At 39.0% G+C, this 22,139-nt stretch overlaps 1 protein-coding gene and 1 long non-coding RNA gene across 4 annotated transcripts in view; one reads left to right on the top strand and one right to left on the bottom strand.

Annotated features, from left to right (window-relative positions):
• The window catches only part of POPDC3 (popeye domain containing 3), a 17,366-nt gene extending 10,843 nt beyond the window's left edge, over positions 1 to 6,523 (top strand). Inside the window, exons 1-4 of one of the 2 annotated variants that reach the window (XM_034991678.1) lie at positions 357 to 1,138; positions 3,081 to 3,817; positions 4,804 to 4,912; positions 6,071 to 6,523. In XM_034991678.1, the coding sequence (XP_034847569.1) occupies positions 3,333 to 3,817; positions 4,804 to 4,912; positions 6,071 to 6,352 (876 nt within the window). In that variant the 5' untranslated portion in view covers positions 357 to 1,138; positions 3,081 to 3,332 and the 3' untranslated portion in view covers positions 6,353 to 6,523. Of the gene's footprint in view, positions 1 to 356; positions 1,139 to 3,080; positions 3,818 to 4,803; positions 4,913 to 6,070 lie in introns of those variants that run through there. The other variant, XM_034991677.1, reaches the window with a different exon arrangement.
• LOC118001534 overlaps positions 1 to 22,139 on the bottom strand; it is a 27,946-nt gene extending 5,807 nt beyond the window's left edge. For both annotated transcript variants that reach the window (XR_004676720.1, XR_004676721.1), the window contains exons 1-3: positions 21,536 to 22,139; positions 14,848 to 14,947; positions 7,115 to 7,177 (exon numbers count right to left, since the gene is read on the bottom strand). This is a non-coding gene — a long non-coding RNA (uncharacterized LOC118001534). The remainder of the gene's footprint in view (positions 1 to 7,114; positions 7,178 to 14,847; positions 14,948 to 21,535) is intronic.

Here is a 22,139-nt window from a genome sequence, read left to right as displayed (position 1 = left end):
GGAAGTCAGTCAGTGTTGAATAATAATACAGCAAATTATTTCATGAGTGGCTTTCTAGGTCTATTTCCCTGGCTCAACGGTAAGCATTATGGCAGATCTTAAATATTCAGTGTTAGGATGATTATTTTCCTGGCAAACCGGTCCTGACAGAATATCCCACTGTCTCCCAACACGTTCATATCCGATTCACAGCCTTGAAAAGGGGCCCTGCCTGCTGGTGAGGGATGGCGCTGAGCAGACAGGGACTCCTACCTGGGACTTCTGCCTCACTTACCTCAAGCCAGTTACTTAGCCGATCTTGTGCCCTGCTTTTCTCATTGGTAAGCAGAGCATGATAATTTAGATTCTGCCTCCCTCGTGGCAACAAGTGTGACGCGATGAGATAATAAACGTTCAGGCTGTGAACAGATAAACGCCATTTCTGAGCTAGTCTTAATCAGTTGGTCCCAAGTCTCCATCCTATTTCACGGAGCATCCTTGTACCTGTCTTTAAATGTCCTCATTCCTCTATAACTCAGGGTCTCACAGCCTAAGGAGTAAAAAGGGGGGAACTGGGAATTATTGTGTTTATTTGCACTTAATTTTGTCTCCATCATTTGTATCTCCGTGTGCTAATTTCTCTGGCGGGGAAGATGTGCTTTCCTGCCAGAGAAATCCATCGTGCCACTTTGGCATCTCAACATTTATTTACCCAAAAACATGACTTAAGGCCTCCAGGCTTTTCAAGCAGGCAGCTGGTTGATGAATCATGTTCAGTCGTGGAGTGCTGCTGGCCCATATCAGAGGAACACTCATGCCTGTCACCTGCCCCTGTCAGTTCTTTCTCTTCTAATAAAATACATCTGCTTTGGTGACTGAATAAAAACACACCGAGGGCAGAAAGGCTGGGTGTGGAGTAATTTAATCAGGGCAAGTCAGCACTCTGTGTTGCTGTGTGGAGTGCCTACAGCATGAAGGATAGGAAAATGATTTGGTAGTAGCTTCTTGAAACAGAAGCCGCCAGAAAGGGCTGGAAGCGCAGTTCTTCTGATGATCACGATGGGTCACCCTCCTGGAATGCAGGTGGCCCAACCTATCCCCCAAGTCCGGATCGTCAGGGGACAAGATTCCCAGAAGCTGCCTTCTGCATTGCCACAAGGTTTTACACGGCCGTTCTCTATTAGCATCATTTTAACATTCTGTTGAGGATTATAAATTTTTAAGGAAGGTCAAACCAAAGTTCAGAGCTCTGGCAGCAGCGCTTTTTAATATTGACTTTAGTGGCTGTGTTAGGTATCCTGAGGAACTGATTAATTTAAAATACCCTAGTTTTAAAAGTAAAACAGCAGGGAGACTGACATTTGCAGTCTGGTATTCTGCAGTTCTCACTACTCATTGTATTAAAAAAAATTTTTTTTCTTTGTTGTGAATATCCAGTAGTATGTAATTTTGTGTTGCATTTAAAGAGGAGAAAGTAAACACGTTCGGGGTGCTGGTCTGCCCCGAATCGCATCATCTCACATGAGCGATGGGGGGAGGCAGGATTTAGGGGGCATGGGATGTTTAAAGTACATTTGAAAGTAGCTTAAGTACAAATAGCAATATAAGTTATAGGTCTGTGGTTTGTTTTTTGTTTTTTGTTTTCTTTTTTTAATGATTCACCTGCTGATGCTCTTAAAGTCCTTACTTGCTGAGGAAGGAATCACTATCCAGGATGAAGAATCAGGAACTCCAACAACAGTGGCTCCTTTATTTCCATTTCTAATTCTGTTGGTGATTATACTGTTCCCTTTTTTACTTCAGCTAAGTCATTTTCACTTCTCTGTGTGTATTTTTTTTTTTTCTATGAGACAAGATCTGTGATACCCGATATTTTATTAACAGGTGTTCTGGAAATGATCTATCTCAAAAATAAAAACACTAAATATAGCAGTTAAGTTCAAGCCTTCTGAATGTTGTTATGGTTTAAAAATCCAATCCAATGAATGCTTCACATTGAAACTATTTCTTGTTAAGAAACCTGGGGATAAATGATATATATCCTACAGCTCTATCATCCTGGTTAAATCTCTCCTGACTCAGATCACACATTAGCATTTTTACCATATGGCTCAAAGGGTAGAGAATATATGTGCAGAGGAACAAATCAGTAACATTTTTTGACCATCTGGTAAATAAATGTGTAAGTAGCAGGAATTTTAATATTATTTGTTTAGTTATATGGGTACAGATTTAACTTGAAATAGCCTCTAATACAGTAAGGTAGATCTGAATTTATATTTCTCAAATAATTTTGATCTAATTCATGAAACATACTCATAGTCTACTCTGTGCTTTTAAAATCTGACTCCTAAGTATGTGTTTCTCATGTTTATTGTTTTATTAGGGCTCCTTAGAGTGCCTAATTTAAAATCTCTTTCCTGAGAAGCCACATGATTGGAGCCAGCATAGAGGCTTCCCTGCAGAAGTTCTGCTCTACCCCGACCACTGTGTGACCAGGGATAAATTAGCTGGCCTCTCTAAGCCTCGAATTTTTCATCTGTAAGAGTGAATAGCACTGTCAAACAGTATCTCCCAGAGGGTGGGCCATGAAAGGCCATGGACTGGTGTCTCAGAATCTTGGGGGGGATTGTCAAGACACCCAACACATAGGCCCGACCCCATCCTCAGAGATTCTGACTCAGTATGTCTGCACACAGCTTATGAATCTGCATTTTTAGTCACTGTCCCAAGAGATTCTGAGGTACACCAAGCTATTGTTATGAAGATGAGTTGATGATAGCACCTAGCTTTCTAGCAGAATATGTAGTTAGCTAATTCTAACAAATGCTAAAATTTCGGTAAATAATTTATTATTATTATTAAGCATAACCCTAAAAATAGACATCTTCTATCCTAGAAACTTAACAGCATTTGTGCCCTCGCTGTATTATTCCTTATAACTAATGCAAATATATAATTATGTCAAGATAAAATTTTAAAAAATATTCTAACTTCATAGAAAATAGCATATCAACTTGAATAGTAATGCTGGTAATTCATTTAAATATACCTCTCAATTTTCCTTCTTTAATTAGATCCTTCTTTTTTTTCTTGTCCAGGAAACCACAAAATATTTGTGGACTAGATCTGAATCAGGAGCCCAGATGTACTTAAAGAAGCTAGCATGGGATTTTTAGTTTTTCAAGATCTATACACACAAAACCCTTAATCACTACAACCCCAGTGTCCGGGCTGTCTCTGGTTTTATAAAGACATAGTGAAACTCTGAGGATGGAAAAGCAAAGGACTTAATTACTTGCTCCAATATCATCGAATGTCAACTGAAAAGTGAACCAGACAGAAGTACAGCCATGGAGAGAAATTCAAGTCTATGGAAGAACCTGATAGATGAACACCCAGTCTGTATCACCTGGAAGCAAGAGGCCGAAGGAGCCATTTATCATCTTGCCAGTATTTTATTTGTAGTAGGTTTCATGGGCGGCAGTGGATTCTTCGGGCTCCTTTACGTCTTCAGTTTGCTGGGGTTGGGTTTTCTCTGCTCTGCTGTCTGGGCTTGGGTAGATGTCTGTGCAGCTGACATATATTCCTGGAATTTTGTACTGTTTGTCATCTGCTTCATGCAATTTGTTCACATTGCATATCAAGTTCGCAGCATAACTTTTTCCCGAGAATTCCAGCTATTGTACAGCTCCCTTTTCCAGCCTCTGGGGACCTCTTTGCCCGTCTTCAGAACAATTGCTCTGAGCTCTGAAGTGGTTACTTTGGAAAAGGAACACTGTTATGCCATGCAGGGGAAAACCTCCATTGATAAACTCTCCCTGCTTGTTTCGGGAAGGTTTGTACTCTTGGTGCTTGCTCTATATTAGTTATTTCCTTTGTATTAGTTACTAGCTGGTGTTTCTTTCTGCTACACTTTTCCATCTCAGCATAGCACAGTCCTGGGCGGTTTTTAGCACCGTGAGGCATGAGAAACCCCTTGACATGTACGTGAGTCATGGACATAGGCGTTTAGAGTACATGCTGTTATTTACCTGAAGCAGGATATAATCGAGAGCCTTAATATTTCTTCTTAGAAATCAAATGTACAAATGGGTTTGTCTGGATATGCTATTTGTTTCCAGGCTAATCACTGAGAGTCAAGAAGACGATGATGCCAGCTTGAATTAATAGAATACTTATGTTGGCATGCAAAGTACTTTAAATAGACTGTGATAGGGCATTCTTTTAAGTAATAGAGAACATTTAAGTTTTATAATAATCAATTTTCTTCAGTAAATTCTAGAATTGCCCACTTGCTAGAAGCAGGGGGTTCACCATATATGATTTTTATATCTATCTTTGTATGTATATAAAGTTTGAAAACAGGAAGTTTGGGGAAACTTTAATGGAAACAATAGTGTGATTATTCATGCCTTTAAAAAGTTTAAATATTAGTCTACAGAGGTATTTACAGTGCCACTCCTTTATGTTCTTCAGTGTTTTCCTACTTAATTTAAAATCCAACTGCGTGCATTGGAACTTTGTCTTCAAGTATAATATATACACACAAATGGGCACATACCATCAATGTATACCTTGATGCATCGTCTGATGAATTTCACCCAATATTCCAGAATCCTAACTGTGTGAGGAACATCAGTACATGAATCTTAGAGGAGATTTTGTCACTTACTGTAATGCGTGAATTTAATATTTCATGCTACAAAATTTTAAAAGCCATAAAGACCACCGGAGATCTGAAATACTGCTCCCTCCCCCTTGCCTCCAATTATGGGCTTGCTTTCTCCTTCTCTCATGAATGATGTTCTTTGTTTTGGGTAGGATCAGAGTGACGGTTGATGGCGAATTTCTGCATTACATTTTCCCCTTCCAGTTCCTGGACTCTCCGGAATGGGACTCACTGAGACCCACAGAGGAAGGCATTTTTCAGGTAAGGGGTAACTAGACCACAGAGTGAACACCACCTCTTCCAAGCAGACAGACGTTTGTTTAAAAACAGGCTATGGTGAGCACTGTGAATTGTGTAAGACTGATGAATCACAGACCTGTACTCCTGGAACAAATAATACATTTTATGTTAATTAAAAATATATATTATAATAAAAAATAAAATAAAAATAAAAATAAGCAAACAAAACAGCAGATGACAGAGCAATAATTTATATTCAACTTTGGAATGTACTTTGCAGCATGTGTGACTTCGCAGCCCTGTTTGACTCTTGCTGATTACTGTCACTGTGTAGGTCCAGCGACAAGAAAAGGGATGGGCCTTGTATATGACAGAAAGGAGTCCATGATAGATGCTCTTAAATTTTCCTTTGCTTAGCTGCATATATGGAGATTAAAATATAATTAATTGAGATTTGACTATAAACTAAACACTGCCACTGACATGGTGGAGAAAAACACCAAGAATTTAAAAGTCTGCCCTTATTACAAAATGAGGAATTCCTAAAATTTAAAATGCTAATAGATTTTAGTTGTTTTCTAGCAAAAAAAAATGCTAAACTTCCTGTCACTACTCTGCTGCTGTGTCTGATAATTTCGAAAGATAATCACTTCAGTGGATTCTATTATGGTATTTTGTTTTCCTACAATTCATACATGTAACATTCATGTGTGTATGCAAATACAAATTCATATACGTATGCAGAATAGGTAAATAAATTCTATTTTGTGCTACAGAAACAATTAGAGTTAAATGTCTGTAGTCTTCGGGACTGACTTGGAACTACTTCTCTAACATTAGCCAACTTTATTATTTTTAGTAAAGTAGCTCTCACTTCAGTAAAAGGTAAAATATAGATACCCAGATTTTGAAAAGAGAGAAATTGGAAATGGGCACAATGTTGTGATTGTTCATGTTATAAATTATATATGTAGCAAGACATTTTGTAGTTTCTCCCCGTTTTTACAATATATTGTGAGTCAGTGAGCTTTTTTAACCTAAGAAAGCAGCAAGTAAAATTCATTTAAAATTGGGGCCAAAAAAAAAAAAAAAGGCAGAATTTTTCTTGCTTCCTAATCTTTGTTTTTTTATGTGGCCTTATATATATATATATATATATATATTTTTTTTTTTTTTTAGGTAACCCTCACAGCAGAAACTGATTGTCGATATGTGTCTTGGAGGAGAAAGAAATTGTATTTGCTCTTCGCTCAGCATCGTTACATCTCCCGCCTGTTTTCAGTTTTAATTGGCAGTGACATTGCAGATAAACTCTATGCCTTGAATGACAGAGTATATACAGGAAAAACATATCACTATGATATTCGGTTACCCAACTTCTATCAAATGTCAAGTCCAAAAATACGCAAATCACCCCTGACAGAACATTTCCGGAATTCCAGGAGGTATTGTGATAAATGACATCGAAGTCAGAAGTTTTATAATTATAGAAAAGACCCTCTTCATCATTCCCCAAATGAAACACAGAAAATCGTGCTCACTAACATTTTTACAAATCAAACAGGCAAGATGCCACCGTCAGCTGTTTTACTCATCTCAACTTCTGCATCATGAATAAAGTTTACAAATTTCTCTGTACTTCTTATTGGAACAAGTGGGGAGGCGGAGAATGAACTGTGGGCAATTTCTCCTTTTCTGTGTCAGAACTGGGAGAATGAAATTTTGTGTTCTCAAATATTTCCTCAGATTTATTCAAATCTGCTATCTTGCCCTATTGAGTTAGGCTTTGCTTCTCAAGAAGCAGCCAGAAAGTACTCTCAGCATGAGAGTGGGTTGTGACTGTCCACATCAGTGTTCCCAGAAGTCACTTTTTGCCACAACCTCTGATGAAAGCAAGGTGGATTATTATGGTGGGCAGCGATTATTTATTTTAAATGTGAAGGTATTTAATATGACGAGACAGTAGAATACATGCAAGAGATGATAATATGTCCATCTTGAAGGCTAACAACAAATAATTTATCAGCTCAGTCTTTCAATAACATTCGAAAAGAGGCATTTTGTGGAAGACAAAGATGCATACTAATTACAGAGTAAAAAGAATACCCAAGAACAAATAGTAAAAGCGTTGCACAGTATTTCAGTCTCACATGGTTAGCCAAAAGGGCAAGTGTGAATGGTCTGACTGGACAGCAAGGGACTCATAGCCAAAACTCTACTCACCACACAAACGTGGGAGTCCCTTCGACGTTGCAAAGAAGAGCTAACAGATCTTCCATCTGATCCCTAAAAAAGAAAGATAAATCATCATGCATTTAACAAATATGTATTGAGCTCCTACTGTGGCTCCAGGTGCTGACCTGAGCACTAGCGATACACCAGGTAACAGATTCCATCCCTCATAGCACTTACATTCTGGGGTGAGAGAGGCCGATAATAAAATAAAACAGAAAAACCTGGAGTTGGAAAGAGTGTCACCATGGAGAGAGAGAAATTAGGGACAGTGGGTAGGATGGGGCATTGTCATTTTAATAGAATGGTCAAAGAAGGCCTGAATGAGAAGGTAATGTTGAACAGAGACTGAGGGAAGCAAAGGAACAATCCATGCAGACACCTGGGGAATGAGGAATCTGGGGGAGTAGAGAGAAAAGCAAATGAGAAGGCCTGTAGACATGCACAGGAACAGAGAGAAGGCAGCACGGCTACAACAGAATGAGCACTGGTGAGAGAAGGCAAAGAGAATTTGGGGCAGATCGGGTGGGGCCTAATAAGTCATGGTGAGGACTTCAACTTTTATTCTGAGAGTGACCAGAAGCCACCGGGGAATTTTAAATAGAAGGGTGGTGTGATCTACCTTATTTAATAAATTCAAGAGAATCACACTGGCCAGCCCAGTGAGAATGGACTGGTGGGGGAGGGGAACAAGAGTGGACTTGGAAGGCAGGATCAGGGTTAAGTGTGAGATGCCTACCAGACACAAGTAGAATAAATGGTTGGATGCGTCTAGAGTTCAAGAGAAAGGTCTGGGCTAGAGAGAAAGATTTGAGAGTATGTCGCCTACGGATAATATTTAAAGCCATGAGACTTAACTACATGCAGTAAATGTAGATTCAGAAGAAAAATTGTTGGGAGGACCTTTCCTTGGAGCACTTCATTGTTAAGGGGACAGGGAGATGGAGAAGAGTCAGCAAAGGACAAGAGAAGGAGCAGCTAGTGAGGTAGGAAGAAAACCAGAAGCGTCATGTCCTGGAAGCCAAGTGAAGAAAGTGTTCAAGGAGAAAGGAGTGATGAGCTGTCTCAAATGTGGCCAACAGGTCAGGTGCTGTGAAGTCTGAGAATAAACCATGGGGTTGAGCAGCATGGAGGTCACTGGTGAACATGACAGGAACAGTTTTAGTGCAGTGATTGGGAACAAACACTTGACTAAAGTAGGCTGAGGGGAAATGAAAGGCAAGAAATTGGAAAAGCAAGTACAAGTAAGCTTTTCAAGGAGTTTTGATGTGAAGGGAAATAGAAATGAACAGTAGCCTGAGCAGGAAGTGGGGTCAAGAGAGAAGATGTTTTCCATTGTTGTATGTAAGGTAAGAGAAAGAATGGCATATTTGTATGCTGATGGGAATGAGCCACAAGAGAGGGGTGAATTGCTGGAGGGATGCCCTTGAGCAGGTGAGTGATGATGGCATCCAGTGACCTTAAGCAGGAACACGGACAATCAGTCATGAGGAAGGAGGGTGGGCAGAAAGCACGAGGGAGCGCAGTTGCTGGCAAATGAGAGATGTACTGGGAGCTCGTGGACTTTCTCTCGTAATTACTTCTGTTTCTCAGTGACCAGGAAGCCAAGTGAGCAAGAAGGGTGGGGGAAGAAGTTTTGGGGTTATGGAAGGTACATTATCTTTCTGTACATTAGCATCTGCTGTAAGTGGGACAGTGTGACAAGGTCTGATCATTAGTCTGGATGAGCTATTGAACTCATCAAGTTCAGCGTGAACTAGAGGAATAGTTGGAGGGGTTATCTCCCAGCCCCACATGGCTATTGTGGGCATCCATGACACAAGCAGACACAATGGCAGCACTCTGCTCGGTACAACTGAAGGCCTTCCAGTATTAAAGCACACAGCATCCTAAGGAGAATCCACACCTTAAGTTGGTACCAGCTAATAATGTCACAGGTGTTATTTATCGGAGAGCTTCTAACCATGAAAATCAACTGAGAACAAACCACATAGAAATGGGATGTAGATTTTTGGTTTAAATCATGTTGGCAGAGGGAGCAGAAGAATTTACGTACAATTTTTCCAGAAATCTAACCATTTTTAGGATGAAGGGGAAGGAGTACAAACAGAACAGGCTAAAGGGATATTGAAAGAGGAGGTATGGAGTTGAACCTCACCATCTTCACACTTGGTAGGGCTAGCACCAGCCCTCCTCAGTAGAACAGATACACGATTATCCAACACCTTGGTTTGCACCCAGGTGTTCTCACTTCAACAACAATAACAAAATACCAAAATCCCTCTACTAACCTCTATAAACATACCCTGTATGTTTGGCTTGAAATGTCCAGCAAACCACATTTTGTTCTCTCAAAATACTCTGATCGAGACAGAAAGAAGAAATCACAGATTCCAAATAAAAAGTACCCCTGAAGCACAATATTACAGTGCCCTTAAAATTTAATTTCTATTAAAAATTGGGCTCATTTTCATCTCAGCCTAATTGTTTCCAGCCCTAAATCCCTTTGATTCATTTATCACTGGTAAAAAGGGCAATAAGATGAGGAACTGGTTGTTTTCTTGTGTTAAAAATGCTTTATGGCTTTGTACACAAGATCTGTATATGCATAAATAAGTAAAGCACCTTGTTCAGAAAGTATAAAGAATTTTAAGACGGAGAAAGTAGAGCCCTGAACCAAATGCATGGCTTTTGTAAGCCTGAGGCCCTTTGCCTGCCCATGAAGCTGATCCTAGTCAAGAGTTATCCCTGTGACTTAAAAGAATTGGGGTGATTGTAATTTTCTGTCCTGAATTTTGTGGTCAGGAATGATCCTGAGAAGCAGCCTGAGGGGAAAAAGAAGTGGCTTAAAATGAGCCCATAAACACTCACCCCGGTCACCTAGGCAAGTTCCTAGAGGCTGCCGGCCCCATTTGCACAGCCTTCACTGCAATTGGAAATCTGGAGGCTTCCCATTCCCCTCAGGAGCTCGTCCTTTGAACTTGATTTGACCTCCATACAAAGCACCAGTATGATTTGCCCTGGACTCTGCACCTCTAGGAACTCATGGTGCTGAAATTAATCCACCATAAAGAATAGCATGATGCTCTCTCAGCACTTACGGGTTGAGGAATTTTCTCTCCCCTTCAGCAAAGGAGCAGAAGGCAATTCAGTTGCTCTCTGCTCATCTGGATAAGCTTTGGATGTCATTTTGTTGCATTGCACGGAAGCAGAAGGACAGAATTGATTTGACAGAGCAGTTACTAAGTGAAATCCCCCAACCTAGCTGGCAAGAGCCATAAGAGAGGCATACTAAGCAGACAATACAAATTATAAGAGCAATACATTATACATCATGTACTTGAAACTCCTGGTTTAACCAAGGACATAAATATACATGTGGCATTGGATTGCACTAACTGGGTTCCACATTGCTATATGACACATGGTTATAGAAGAAATTAACCTTCAGAAATGGTGTTCCCAAATTAATATTATTTTTTAGCAAATGACAGCTTACTAAACTGTGGGCCATCAGTGGGCCAATTCCTTTATTTTTCTTCCTTCTACCAAAATTTAATACCTCCATATCAATAAAAATACGAATAAATAGCAGTATCATATAGACTTATTATAATAAAATATAAGTTCAATTTGATAGAACTGTGTATTATTTCAAGTTCAAAAATCTTAACAATAATGAAAAGATGTTGCAAGACTGAAATATTACTTTAGCACTTAGTCATCTCACTATGAGTGTTAACATCATTTTAATGCTGGATTGTACATTTGCATGTAACATCAGCATGGTTTCAACATAATTTGAAGTTTTATTATTATGCTAAATTTGACTAGTTTTAAAACCTGCTAGCTATTAAAGATTGACAGGGAACTTTTTTCCCCCTGAAGAACTGATCATTTGTGTCTTGAACTATCATTTTTCCCTTTACTCTATTTCAATTCAAGCCTTAGTGATCTTAATAAATATAATTTTATTTTATTTATAGGATTCCAAAACTATTTGTTTTTACATACTTTTATAGTAGGATTGTAGCCCCACTTGATATAACATGAGATGCTTTGAGTCATCTAACTTGTGATTACCACTCTTACTAAATATAAAATTATCTTCCAAATTATAGAATTACAAAACAATATCTTACATCTATTTAATACTTTATAGTTTAAAAAGCATGCCCACATATTATTTCATTTACTTTTTTCTTGAAAGATCCCACTTTATGGATAAAGGTTAGAGAGGCTGAATCACAGTAAGTGGTGACACTCAACTTAAGCCAGTTCTTCCAAATCAGCCAGTGTGCTTGCGTTTTGCCTGCTACACAGACCATGGTGCTGAGTAACTTGAAGGGAACTAAAACTGGAGGAGATTATGCTAAGTGAAATAAGTCAAGCAGAGAAAGTCAATTATCATATGGTTTCACCTATTTGTGGAACATAAGGAATAGCATGGAGGACATTAGGAGAAGGAAGGGAAAAATGAGGGGGGGAATTGGAGGGAGAGATGAACCATGAGAGACTATGGACTCTGAGAAACAAACAGGGTTTTAGAGGGGAGGGGGGAGGAGGGAGGGGGGATTGGTTCCAAGATACAAAAGATATCTTTGGTGCAGTGTAAGTGGACATTTGTGAAGAACAGGGTATTACTATGGGATAGAAATTGGTTCATCTGAGATCAAAGTTTAGCCAATATATGAGCACAATATTTTTCTGAGAAAAGGAATTTCTTTTCAAACTCCCCTACTAGTCTATATCTGTTTGGGAACAGTGCCTGGCACATGGTAGCTGCTTTGTAAATATTTGTTGAGTCTAAGGAAAGTAATTGCATCTGTTCTTGAATCCATATCTGAATTTTAACACTGATTCCCCCTCCCAATTGGACTTCGATCGTGCAGTGCCATCGGTAGTTTTCTCATGGAATAAAATTAAAGGCCTGTAATAATATCATTTTTTTCTACATATCTTTTTTTTTTCTGCATGATACAGAACTATTCTATCTTTAAGTGACTTCAAAGCCACATTTTTCTTACTGATATTGTTGAACTGAGTTTAAGCAACACTTGTCCAGAATGCACAGTTATTAATTTTCAGGTTCCAAGATCATTCTCTGGGTTTGAAAATCTGCAAGCTGATTTAGCTTAATGCCTCTTTGTGTTGGAAACTTGCGATGGATTATTGTGTCCCCTGAGAGTAATTCTATTTTAAATGATAAATAATATAACAGCTTTTGTATTTCATGTTTCTCAGAAATATAGTTTGTAGAGTGTCTAACCTCACCTAAAGCCAGATTCCATACTTTTATTCTAATTATATTTTTACTGTGCAAAAACCATTAAGTACTCATTAAATTTATTTTTGAGAAAAAGGAATAAAATGTGCAGGAGATATGAAATGGGAAAACAGTGGTCAGACATGTGCAAAACACACCTTTTTAGAACCTGTTATTGATCTCATCCTGTTCTTACACCCTCTTCCCTGTGGTGGCAGAAAATACTTGATCCTGACACTTAAAAGTAGTTTCTTCCCCTTTTAAACAGTGATTTTAAATAATTCTGTCAGTCTTTCTGCTTCTCTCCTTGCTCTTGGTGCAGAGGCAAGTTTAAGGGCCTCATGGAAAAGCAGGAGCGGTGTTTTGGCCTCTCTCTGTCCTCTGAGTCCTCCCTGGATGGACTGCAATGTTGCTTGGCCCCTTGGTCTCTGGGGTGCTGGGCTGATGGCCCCAAGAGTGTGGCTGGTCCCGCCCATGCCTCTGACATTGAGGTCTCTGCCTTCTTCCTCCATTGCACCCTGACCCCAGGCATTTCTCACCATCAGACCACTCAATGTTTCTAAATGAATGAATGAATGAATACATCTCAGGCTTAAACCATCATCTCTTCTCCTCCTTCCAAACCTATCTTTTCCAACTTGTTCCTGTTCATCACAAATCAGCTAGATGGGAAGAGGGAGGAGAGTTGGTGGGAGGGATGAGGCTGGGCAGGGGAGTGAGCTGATGGAGAGGTCACCATAATTCAATAAAGTGATCTAATCTAGTAGAACATTAAGTATCATTTTGTTGTTATTTATTCCTTTTATTAGAAAAATAATGTGATCATATTATAAGTAAGTTGGAATAAAGTAAATAATAAAGACAATAATTCCACTACTCCAACCTGACTTCTATTAACATGTTGGTATATATTTCTTCTGTCATTTTCCCCATTCATAATAACTTAAGCTGTAAAACAAATTTTAAAATATTTAGCATTTCTTCTATTGGAGAATAATAGTACTTGAAACAAATGCACTCGATTATTCCATCAACTAATATTTACTGAGTTCCAAATATATGCAAATCACATGCTAAGTACCATGGAGATATGAAAGATAATTCAAACACACTTCCTACCCCCCAGAAACTTACCACCTAAAAGGAGAAATAGACTTGTACATAAATATGCAAAAGCTAGCAAGTGATAAGAGCCATAACAGAGTTAGAGACTAACTGCTCGGGAGAATCACATTTCTGTAATTTCACTTTGAAACATGTGGGAATCACACACCAATACATAAACCATTAATAATGTAAGTACTAAATGCCAAGGCATTTTTAATGGTTTCATCTTATGATGGTCATTAATAGCAATATTTTCTACTAGATTTTTTTGCTATTCAACATACATTTTCTAGGTACTGAAGTTTTATTTATTCATTAAAACAGTCACATGAAGTCATCTGTGAGATTTCCCGACTCACTTTGGAATGCTTTGTTGCTTTTAGATGCCATTTTCTGAGCTTATAATATATTCATTACACTTCTCTTCAGATAACTTGATGTAGTTGATGTAAAAAATACTAAGAAATCCCTAAGTTGTGGTGGGCAATACAACTGAGTACGAAGAGTTTTGTACATGGCATGGAAGCCAAACTGGTGTTCTGTCCGAACATACGCTTTCCCAAAGTATTTCTATTCTTCCCAGACTTTAGAGACTCAATGACTCTAAAATCCATACCTTGTCACATCACGACCTTGTTCTCCTAGGAAAGGGTGTGACAGTCTCGGTGGTTTTCAAACCAAATACCATCAACCGTTTTGTGTGGTTCTAGATTGTACCGAATACCTGTGATTTGGACTAAAAAAATATTTCATCTTGTTTACCAGTTTTTATGCCAAATGATAAAACTTCTGGTGGCAGGCTCATACATATTTTATTAGGTTTTATATATGCATTAAGCTCAGGAGGTGTCTTATTTTCATGAATTTATTACAACAATTTAAGTAGTAGTAATAATAATAATTTGCATTTAAATAATTCTTTTCTCCTGAGAACTCTGAGTGCTTTTGCACATCAATTAATGCCTGATGGCAGTGTCATTATTCCCAACTTTATTTTATTATTCCATCTTTATAATGTGTTGCTCTGGGTTTTTGTTTCTAGCTGATGTCAATTACCGAGCTGGCTATTATCAGACCTCACATTTACCTCCAAGACCAGCCCTTTTTGAGGATTAATTACATAACAGAATGATTCTGCTCAGTAGAAACTCTATGAAGTTCTGCTTTCTCCAGATACAGATTACAAATCACCCCATGGCTTCACTGTCCATCAAAATCTTATCTATACCATAGACGACATGTTACCAAGAATTGCCAAAAGTTATTTTCCTATCATTCACAACTTTTCCCTTATAACCATCAAATGCCTCATATAAAGAAGTTATTTACACACTACAAAAAAAAATAGTACCTTTGAAATTGTCTTCCTCGGGGTTGTTGCATTTCTCTTCTCTAAAAATAGAGGTGCTTAACTGGGGATTCGTAGACAGGGTTCGAGGGTCTGTGAATTTCTAGAAAGTCCCAAAAGGGAAAGGACAAAACACAAGAGAGGTCATCACAGTGGTTGGAGCCAAACTTTTGAACCTGCTTTTCTGGGGGTACCTGCTTGGGCTTAGGATCCAGTTTTGTTTTGAGGAGCCAACCAGGGCCCCAGTTTGAGGGGTCTTAGGGAATTGATTGTGAATTCAGAGTTACTTCTCTGATCATCTTTTCACATTTTTAAAAAAATTTTTTTTTAAGATTTTATTTATTTATTTGAGAGAGAGAATGAGAGACAGAGAGCACGAGAGGGAGGAGGGTCAGAGGGAGAAGCAGACTCCCTGCTGAGCAGGGAGCCTGATGTGGGACTCGATCCCCAGACTCCAGGATTATGACCTGAGCTGAAGGCAGTCGCTTAACCACCTGAGCCACCCAGGCGCCCCACCTTTTCACATTTTTAAAAAAACCATAATTCTGTTATGCTTAGCTCCTTATAATAAATTCATTCTCTTTGAAATAACTTCCTAAAAGATGAGGAAATCCTATTACATGCTTCATCTAGGGTCTTTGTTGCTGTCAATATTTAAAACAAATAATTCACAAATGCAACTCTTCTGTTTTAGAATGAAAGCTACATGAGGAAGAATAGACAGAAGGAATATCAGACCTCTATCAGTTTTTGACATAATAGTCACTGTATGCATGCTTCTGCCAACCCCTAGATGGTAAATTACTGTAAATTAGCTCTGCCAAGTGCCCGGTTTTTAGAATCTATACTACTGCATATTTCATGAGTTTGCTTTTGAAGCCAGTATCTCATTTCTGGCTACTCCAGGGAAACCCCAAACCACTGGAAATTTTAGCATGTGCCAAAGTCTTACAATTTACAAATTTTGTTTGAAACACCAGTCTTGTGTCTGCTAGAGTCCATCTATTTAAAATGGGCAAATACATAAAAAAAATAAAACTACCTCTTAGCTATTTCAAGTGTTCATAGGCTGGTTCAACAGACTAGGGAATTTTGATGATTGAAATTCTAATAATTTTTATTGATTACATACCATGGGCAGAGCACTGTAAGGGGGATAGAAAAAATTAACGTACCAAAAACTTGATGCCAGATATTTTTTAAAAACATGGTGTCTAAATGTTAAGATAATCCTGTCAACTACGAATTATTATCCTGGTTTTATAGACAAGTAATTGAAGCTCAGAAAAGATTAATAAATGATTGGAATTCACCCAGCTTTTTAAATATAAAACCATGGTTCAAATCGATCTGCTAATTCCAAACCCTCCCCCTACTCCTTTGACTGCCTTCATAATTCACTGTCCTCTTAAAGTTCTGGGTCACTTTTCATTTAGGAGTTTTATCCTTTGGTACAATCTCATTTTTAAATGAATCAATGGTAAGCCAACATTTTTTATGGAGCTTCTCCATGAATTTAGAAATAGATATTGTTTAGATAGACACTGTTTTAACTATTTTTTTTAAGACTGTGGGCTTTGGGACACAACAGTAATATGAAAGATCACATCCCTTTGCTTTGAGATGTTTCTCATTTTTTATTTAGCCAAGATATAAATACCTGTTCAGTGCATAACCTGTTTAGTTATTTTGAATAAATTAACCAACTGAGTCAGTTTAAAAAGCAAAATACCCATTAAAATGACTTAAAAAAAATTTGATAATACCAAATGCTAGCAAGAATGTGAAATAATAGGAACTCTCACTCATTGTTTGTGGGAATGGAAAATGGTACAGCCATTTTGGAAGGCAGTTTGGCAGTTTCTTACCAAACTAGCATAATCTTACTACGCAATCTAACAATTGCAGTCCTTGGTATTTTCCCAACCTGCATACAAATGTTTATAGCAGATTTATTCATAATTGCCACACACTGGAAAAAAACAAGATGTTCACAAAATGGTGAATGGATAAACAAACTGCGGTACATCCATCTTATGGAATATTATTCAGTGACTTTAAAAGTGAGCTATTAAGACTCAAAAAAAAAAAAAAAAATTGAGGAAACTTAAATGCATACATCTTAGTGAAAGAAGCCAGTCTGAAAAGTCAATATTCTATATGATGCCAATTATATGACAAGTTTGGAAAAGGCAAAATATGGAGACAGTAAAAAATATCCATGGTTGCCAGGAGTTAGGGAGGGGAGGAAAGAGAGATGAATAGATGGAACACAAGGGATTTTTTAGGGCAGTTAAACTATTTGGTATGATACTATAATAGTGGGTACATGACATTACTAAAGGAAAACTCTATTTCCTCTCCTCACTACACTAGACACCAAATGGAGTGGGGGGTGGGGAGAGTTCCCACAGTAACCAGTTCTCCAACTCTCCAGACACCAAATGGGTGTCCTACAATTCCATTCTGACACTAACTACCCAGAGTTCGTGCAGACCCCGCAAGTTAGGTCTCAGTTCCACAAGAGTATCTCTTTACTTCAGAGGCCAATCACAAGTAGTGGGTCCCCAGGGTCACACTTCTGTCTGACTTGGCTATAAATTGGGGTTCCCCCACCTTGTCCTCAGGTTTGATAATTTGCTATAATGATTCACGGAACACAGGAAAACACATTTACTGGTATGTTATAAAGGATATAATGAAGGATACAAATGAACAGCCAGATAAGGAGGTACACAGGGCAAGGTCCAGAAGGTTCCTGAATGCAGGAGCTTCTGTCCCTGTGGAATTGGGGTGTGCCACCTTCCCAGTATATGGATGTGCTCACCAACCTGGAAGCTCTCCGAACCCCTTAGTTTAGGGATTTTTATGGAGACTTCATCATGTAGGCAAGATCAATTATTCATTCAGTCTCCAGCCCCTCTCCCCTCCCCAGTAGATGGAGGGTGGGGCTGGAAGTTCCAAGTTTCTAATCATGACTTGGATCTTTCTGGTGACCAGGCCCCATCCAGAAACTATCCAGGAGCCCACCCAGAGTCATCTCATTAGAGCAAAAAATGTTCTTCTCACCCAGGAAATTCCAAGGGGACTAGGAGCTCTGTGTACGATGCTCCTATCATCCCCATCACACAGGAAATCACAAAGGCTTTAGGAGTGTCATGTCAGGAATTGAGGGTCAAACACTAAGTATTAGAAAAAAAGATGCCCCTAGCACCCCATCACCCAGGAAATTATAAAGGTTTTAGAAGCTGTGTGTCAGGAACTAGGAAAAAAACACCAAATTTATATTTCTTATTGTGTCACAGGAGGATACACAACATTATACATTTGGCAAAACCCATAGGACTATACAATACAATGCTGAACCCTAATGTAAATTTGTTAATAATAATGTATCAATATCGGTTCTCCATTGTGACAAATGTATCACGCTAATGCAAGATCTTAATACAGGAGAAACTGTGAGCCAGGGAGAGAGGGGTATATAGAAACTTTCTATACCATCTGTTCAATCATCGGCAAACCTAAAACTGCTCTAACAAAACAAAGCCTATTAATTTTTTAATGTTTTTTAATTAATATTTAATCTTTTAAAAATTTTAAAAAGATTTTGTTTATTTATTTGAGAGAGAGAGAGAACATGCGCATGCCAGTGGGGAGAAGAGCAGAAGGTGAGGGAGAAGGAGGGGGAAAGAATCCTCAAGCGGACACCATGCTCAGTGCAGAGCCCGACACGGGGCTGGATCTCACCACCCTGAGATCATGACCTGAGCCGAAACCAAGGGTTGGATGCTTAACCAACGGAGTCACCCAGGTGACCCCTTTTATTAATTTTTTTAAAAAAGGAAAAGAAATTTAAAAAGTCAATGAGGTTGGTTGTGAAACTGGTCAATGAAAAATTTGATGAAACATTTAATGAGAGGAACTTAGGTATAGAAAAAGTCTAATTAAATCATTGTTTAACAATCCATGTTTGATCAGAACTGTCTGCCTTGAGACCATTCCAGAAGCAGCTATCGTCTCCATAAAATAAGATAATCTACACTGATGTCAACCATGGGCAGATATAGATATGAAAGATAATGCTACATATTTTTAAAACCAGTGACTCCCTGAGGTCTTGTTTCATTTTCACAAAACTTATTCTATCTGAACTTTGAAATCTCATTGAGGCTTTGTCCAAATAGTAAAAGCAGTCTAGGGTGCCCATAGAGAAAGGTAGAAATAATTATGTCAATTTAAGCTACGTGAGCCAGAGGTTTTTTTAAATTTTATTTTTAATTTTTTTTAAGATTTTATTTATTTTTTGACAGAGAGAGAGACAGTGAGAGAGGGAACACAAGCAGGGGGAGTGGGAGAGGGAGAAGCAGGCTTCCCGCAGAGCAGGGAGCCCGACGTGGGGCTCGACCCCAGGACCCTGGGATCATGACCTGAGCCAAAGGCAGACGCTTAACAACTGAGCCACCCAGGCGCTCCTAGAATTCTCATTTTAAATTTTATAGAGCTATTATTCATATGTCAGTGATAAGAAACTTACATATAAAATTATGTTTTAATCCTAAGATGCATTATAGTGAGGCTTTTAGGTTTAGTTCAGTCTCCTCTTTCTATGAAACGCAGACTCAGAGAAAACACAGACTCTATCAAATGCCAGTTCTCAAGTCTTAGGATTTTGACTCCACTACTCTTTTCATAAAAATATACAATCTTTATATGATTTATAGGCCTTACAGGCATCTTATTCTGCTAGGTAAGGAATGAGTGTGTCCTATAACTGCTGACTCCGTAACCATATCTCTGGAGTCTGGCCTTCCCATCTGCAAAAGCCGGAACCTGGGCTCTACTGTTTTAATAAATATGTTTTTAAATTACTATAAAAGTAACATGTAATCATTGTAGAAAATTTAACAGAAGGAGAAGCAGGAGGAGGAGTGGGAGGAGTTGGAAGAAGGGGAAAGGAAGGAAGGAAGGGAAGAAAGGAGAAAAAAAAGAAAAATCATTTACAACCTCACTACTCTGAGGTAAGGAAGGTACACATTTTAGAGCTTATCATCATGGATGGTTTCTAATATTCTACACACTCTTGTAACTTGCCTTTTTCTACTTAACATCTTTCCGTGGGAAGCAGTGTAGCTAGAAAGAGAAGGTAGCAGAAACTTGTAGCTAGTGGACAAAGGTGCAAGCTCTGGAACTAGAATTGCCTGGTTCACGTCCTGGATCAGCTCTGTGGCTGTGTGACCTGGAGCAGACGGCTCCGCCTCTCTGTGTCCTCAGTTTCCCATCTATAAAATGGTGATGACAGTAGTAACTATTTCTTCATAGGGTCCATTACGGGGATTCAATGGCTTAATATATCTAAACCACTTATAACAATGCCTAGCACAAAAATATACTCTGTATCAGGGGACAAGAGTAAAGAACTAGAAAGTAACTATTTTAGCATTACTGGGCTTATGGTTTCTGGTGGAGCTCCTCCACACTACCTTTGTGGGACGAAAGCAGCCATAAAAGAGTGAGTATGGCTGGGTTCCTATTAAACTCAGGGGACACTGAGTTTGAATTTCATATAATTTTCACATGTCATGACATATTCTTCTTCTTTTGATTTTTTTCAACTGATAAAAAATGTAAAAGTCATATTAGCTTTTGGGCTGTACAAAAATGGACAGTGGGCTGAGCCTTTATACCACAGTTTACCAACCTCTGTTCTATATAATAAATTCACATTATTATATTTCTAATATTTCTACAAAACATTTTTGTAAGTAGACTCCAGGCTCAACATGGGGTTCTAACTCTCGATCCCAAGATTTAGAAAGGCAGGCTCTACTGACCGAGCCAGGTAGGAGCCCCTCTACAGCTTTTTTTTTTTTTTTTTTTTTTTGGCTGCTTAGAACAAGATTGTTTGGATGTTCTATAGTTTACTTAGTCCCCTATGGTTAGAATTTAGCTTATTTCCACTGTTCTTTATTATAAGCTATTCTCCAATGCATATCCATGCATAATCTTTGTGCACATTTATTATTGTATCTACATCTTAAAATGTATTTAGTGGTAGCTACCAATTGGCTGGCAGAGCACCTAAAAAGAAACAGACTCTGAAGAAGTAGCCCTGAAAATTAACCTTGTTTAGTTATAACAAATTTCAAACATGTTAGAAAAGAAGCTTATCAGTATAATGTATATTCATATACATAGAACTTACTATGTACCACATCCCATTCTAAGCCTTTTACATATATTAAATCATTTAGTCCTCAAAACACTCCTATGAGACATAGGTGCAATCATGATCGTTATCATCATCATCCCCATGGTACAAAAGAGGAAACCGAAGCACAGAAAAGCTAAGTAACTTTCCAAGGTCACACAGATAGCTGGTGGCCGAGACCGGTTTCAAACCCAGCCTGTCCAGCACTAGGCCCCATGTTCTTGAACACTGTGTGGCCCTGCCCCTTCCCTGGAGGGATTTGGCGAGTACCTACCTGATAAATGTACCTGTTGTCTTTTTCATGTTTAGATCATGTTTGGCACGCACAATCGACCTCATACTCTAATATTCGGCACAAATTGTATCCCACAATGGGACATTTCGAGTGGAAACTGAATGTCCATCTAACCTCCTTCCTCTTTTGTCCTCCAACCCTTCCCCCCATGCCAACTTTTCATTAATTTGCCCTGCATTTCTTACCCAAAATAGGTGTCCTCATTGAATAGTAAAGATTGATTGGAGCATACTTTCATATCTTGTTTTCCAACTTATGGTCCCAAATCTACCAAATTCACTTGGCAATTTCTGGTGGAGCTTCGCTTTAAGTGGAGGGCCCTGAACCGCCACGGGAATGCACATTTCGGATAAGTACCCTCCTTCTTTGAAAACAAACAGTGGCTTGTGTCAAGTCTCTCCCGCGTGGCCCCCGCAGCAGCAGGGCTGGCTCGGGTGGCTTGTTCCGACCCCTAGCCGGGTTCCCGAGGACGGTGTCCTGCGTCAGTGTGAGCCAACCCGCCGGCCTCCGCCGCAAGGCTCGGAAGCTGAGTTGCGCGCTCTCCTGGCCCTTCCTGCTGGTGCTGAGACGCGAGCGAGTGTCCCAGAAAGGAGTTATGCAAGTGGGTCGTTCGACTTTGAGGGGAATGAAATTCTAGTTCTCATTTTTATCCTGCTTTATCTCCCTGCTGGGATCCTACTGCTGGAGTTATCCCCATGGAGATGAGCCACCAACGCCGCTGGTCCTAAGATGTTGCCCGCCCCCCCCCCCACGCCCCCACGGATGCCCAAACAAGGACAGAATCGAGAA

The sequence above is a fragment of the Mirounga leonina genome, unplaced genomic scaffold (assembly GCF_011800145.1).
Source record: "Mirounga leonina isolate KUSES-001 unplaced genomic scaffold, KU_Mleo_1.0 Mir_53, whole genome shotgun sequence".
Classification (NCBI taxonomy): Eukaryota; Metazoa; Chordata; class Mammalia; order Carnivora; family Phocidae; genus Mirounga; species Mirounga leonina.
The sequence above is the reverse complement of the archived record's forward strand: the minus strand, read 5'-3'. Positions and strand labels throughout refer to the sequence as shown.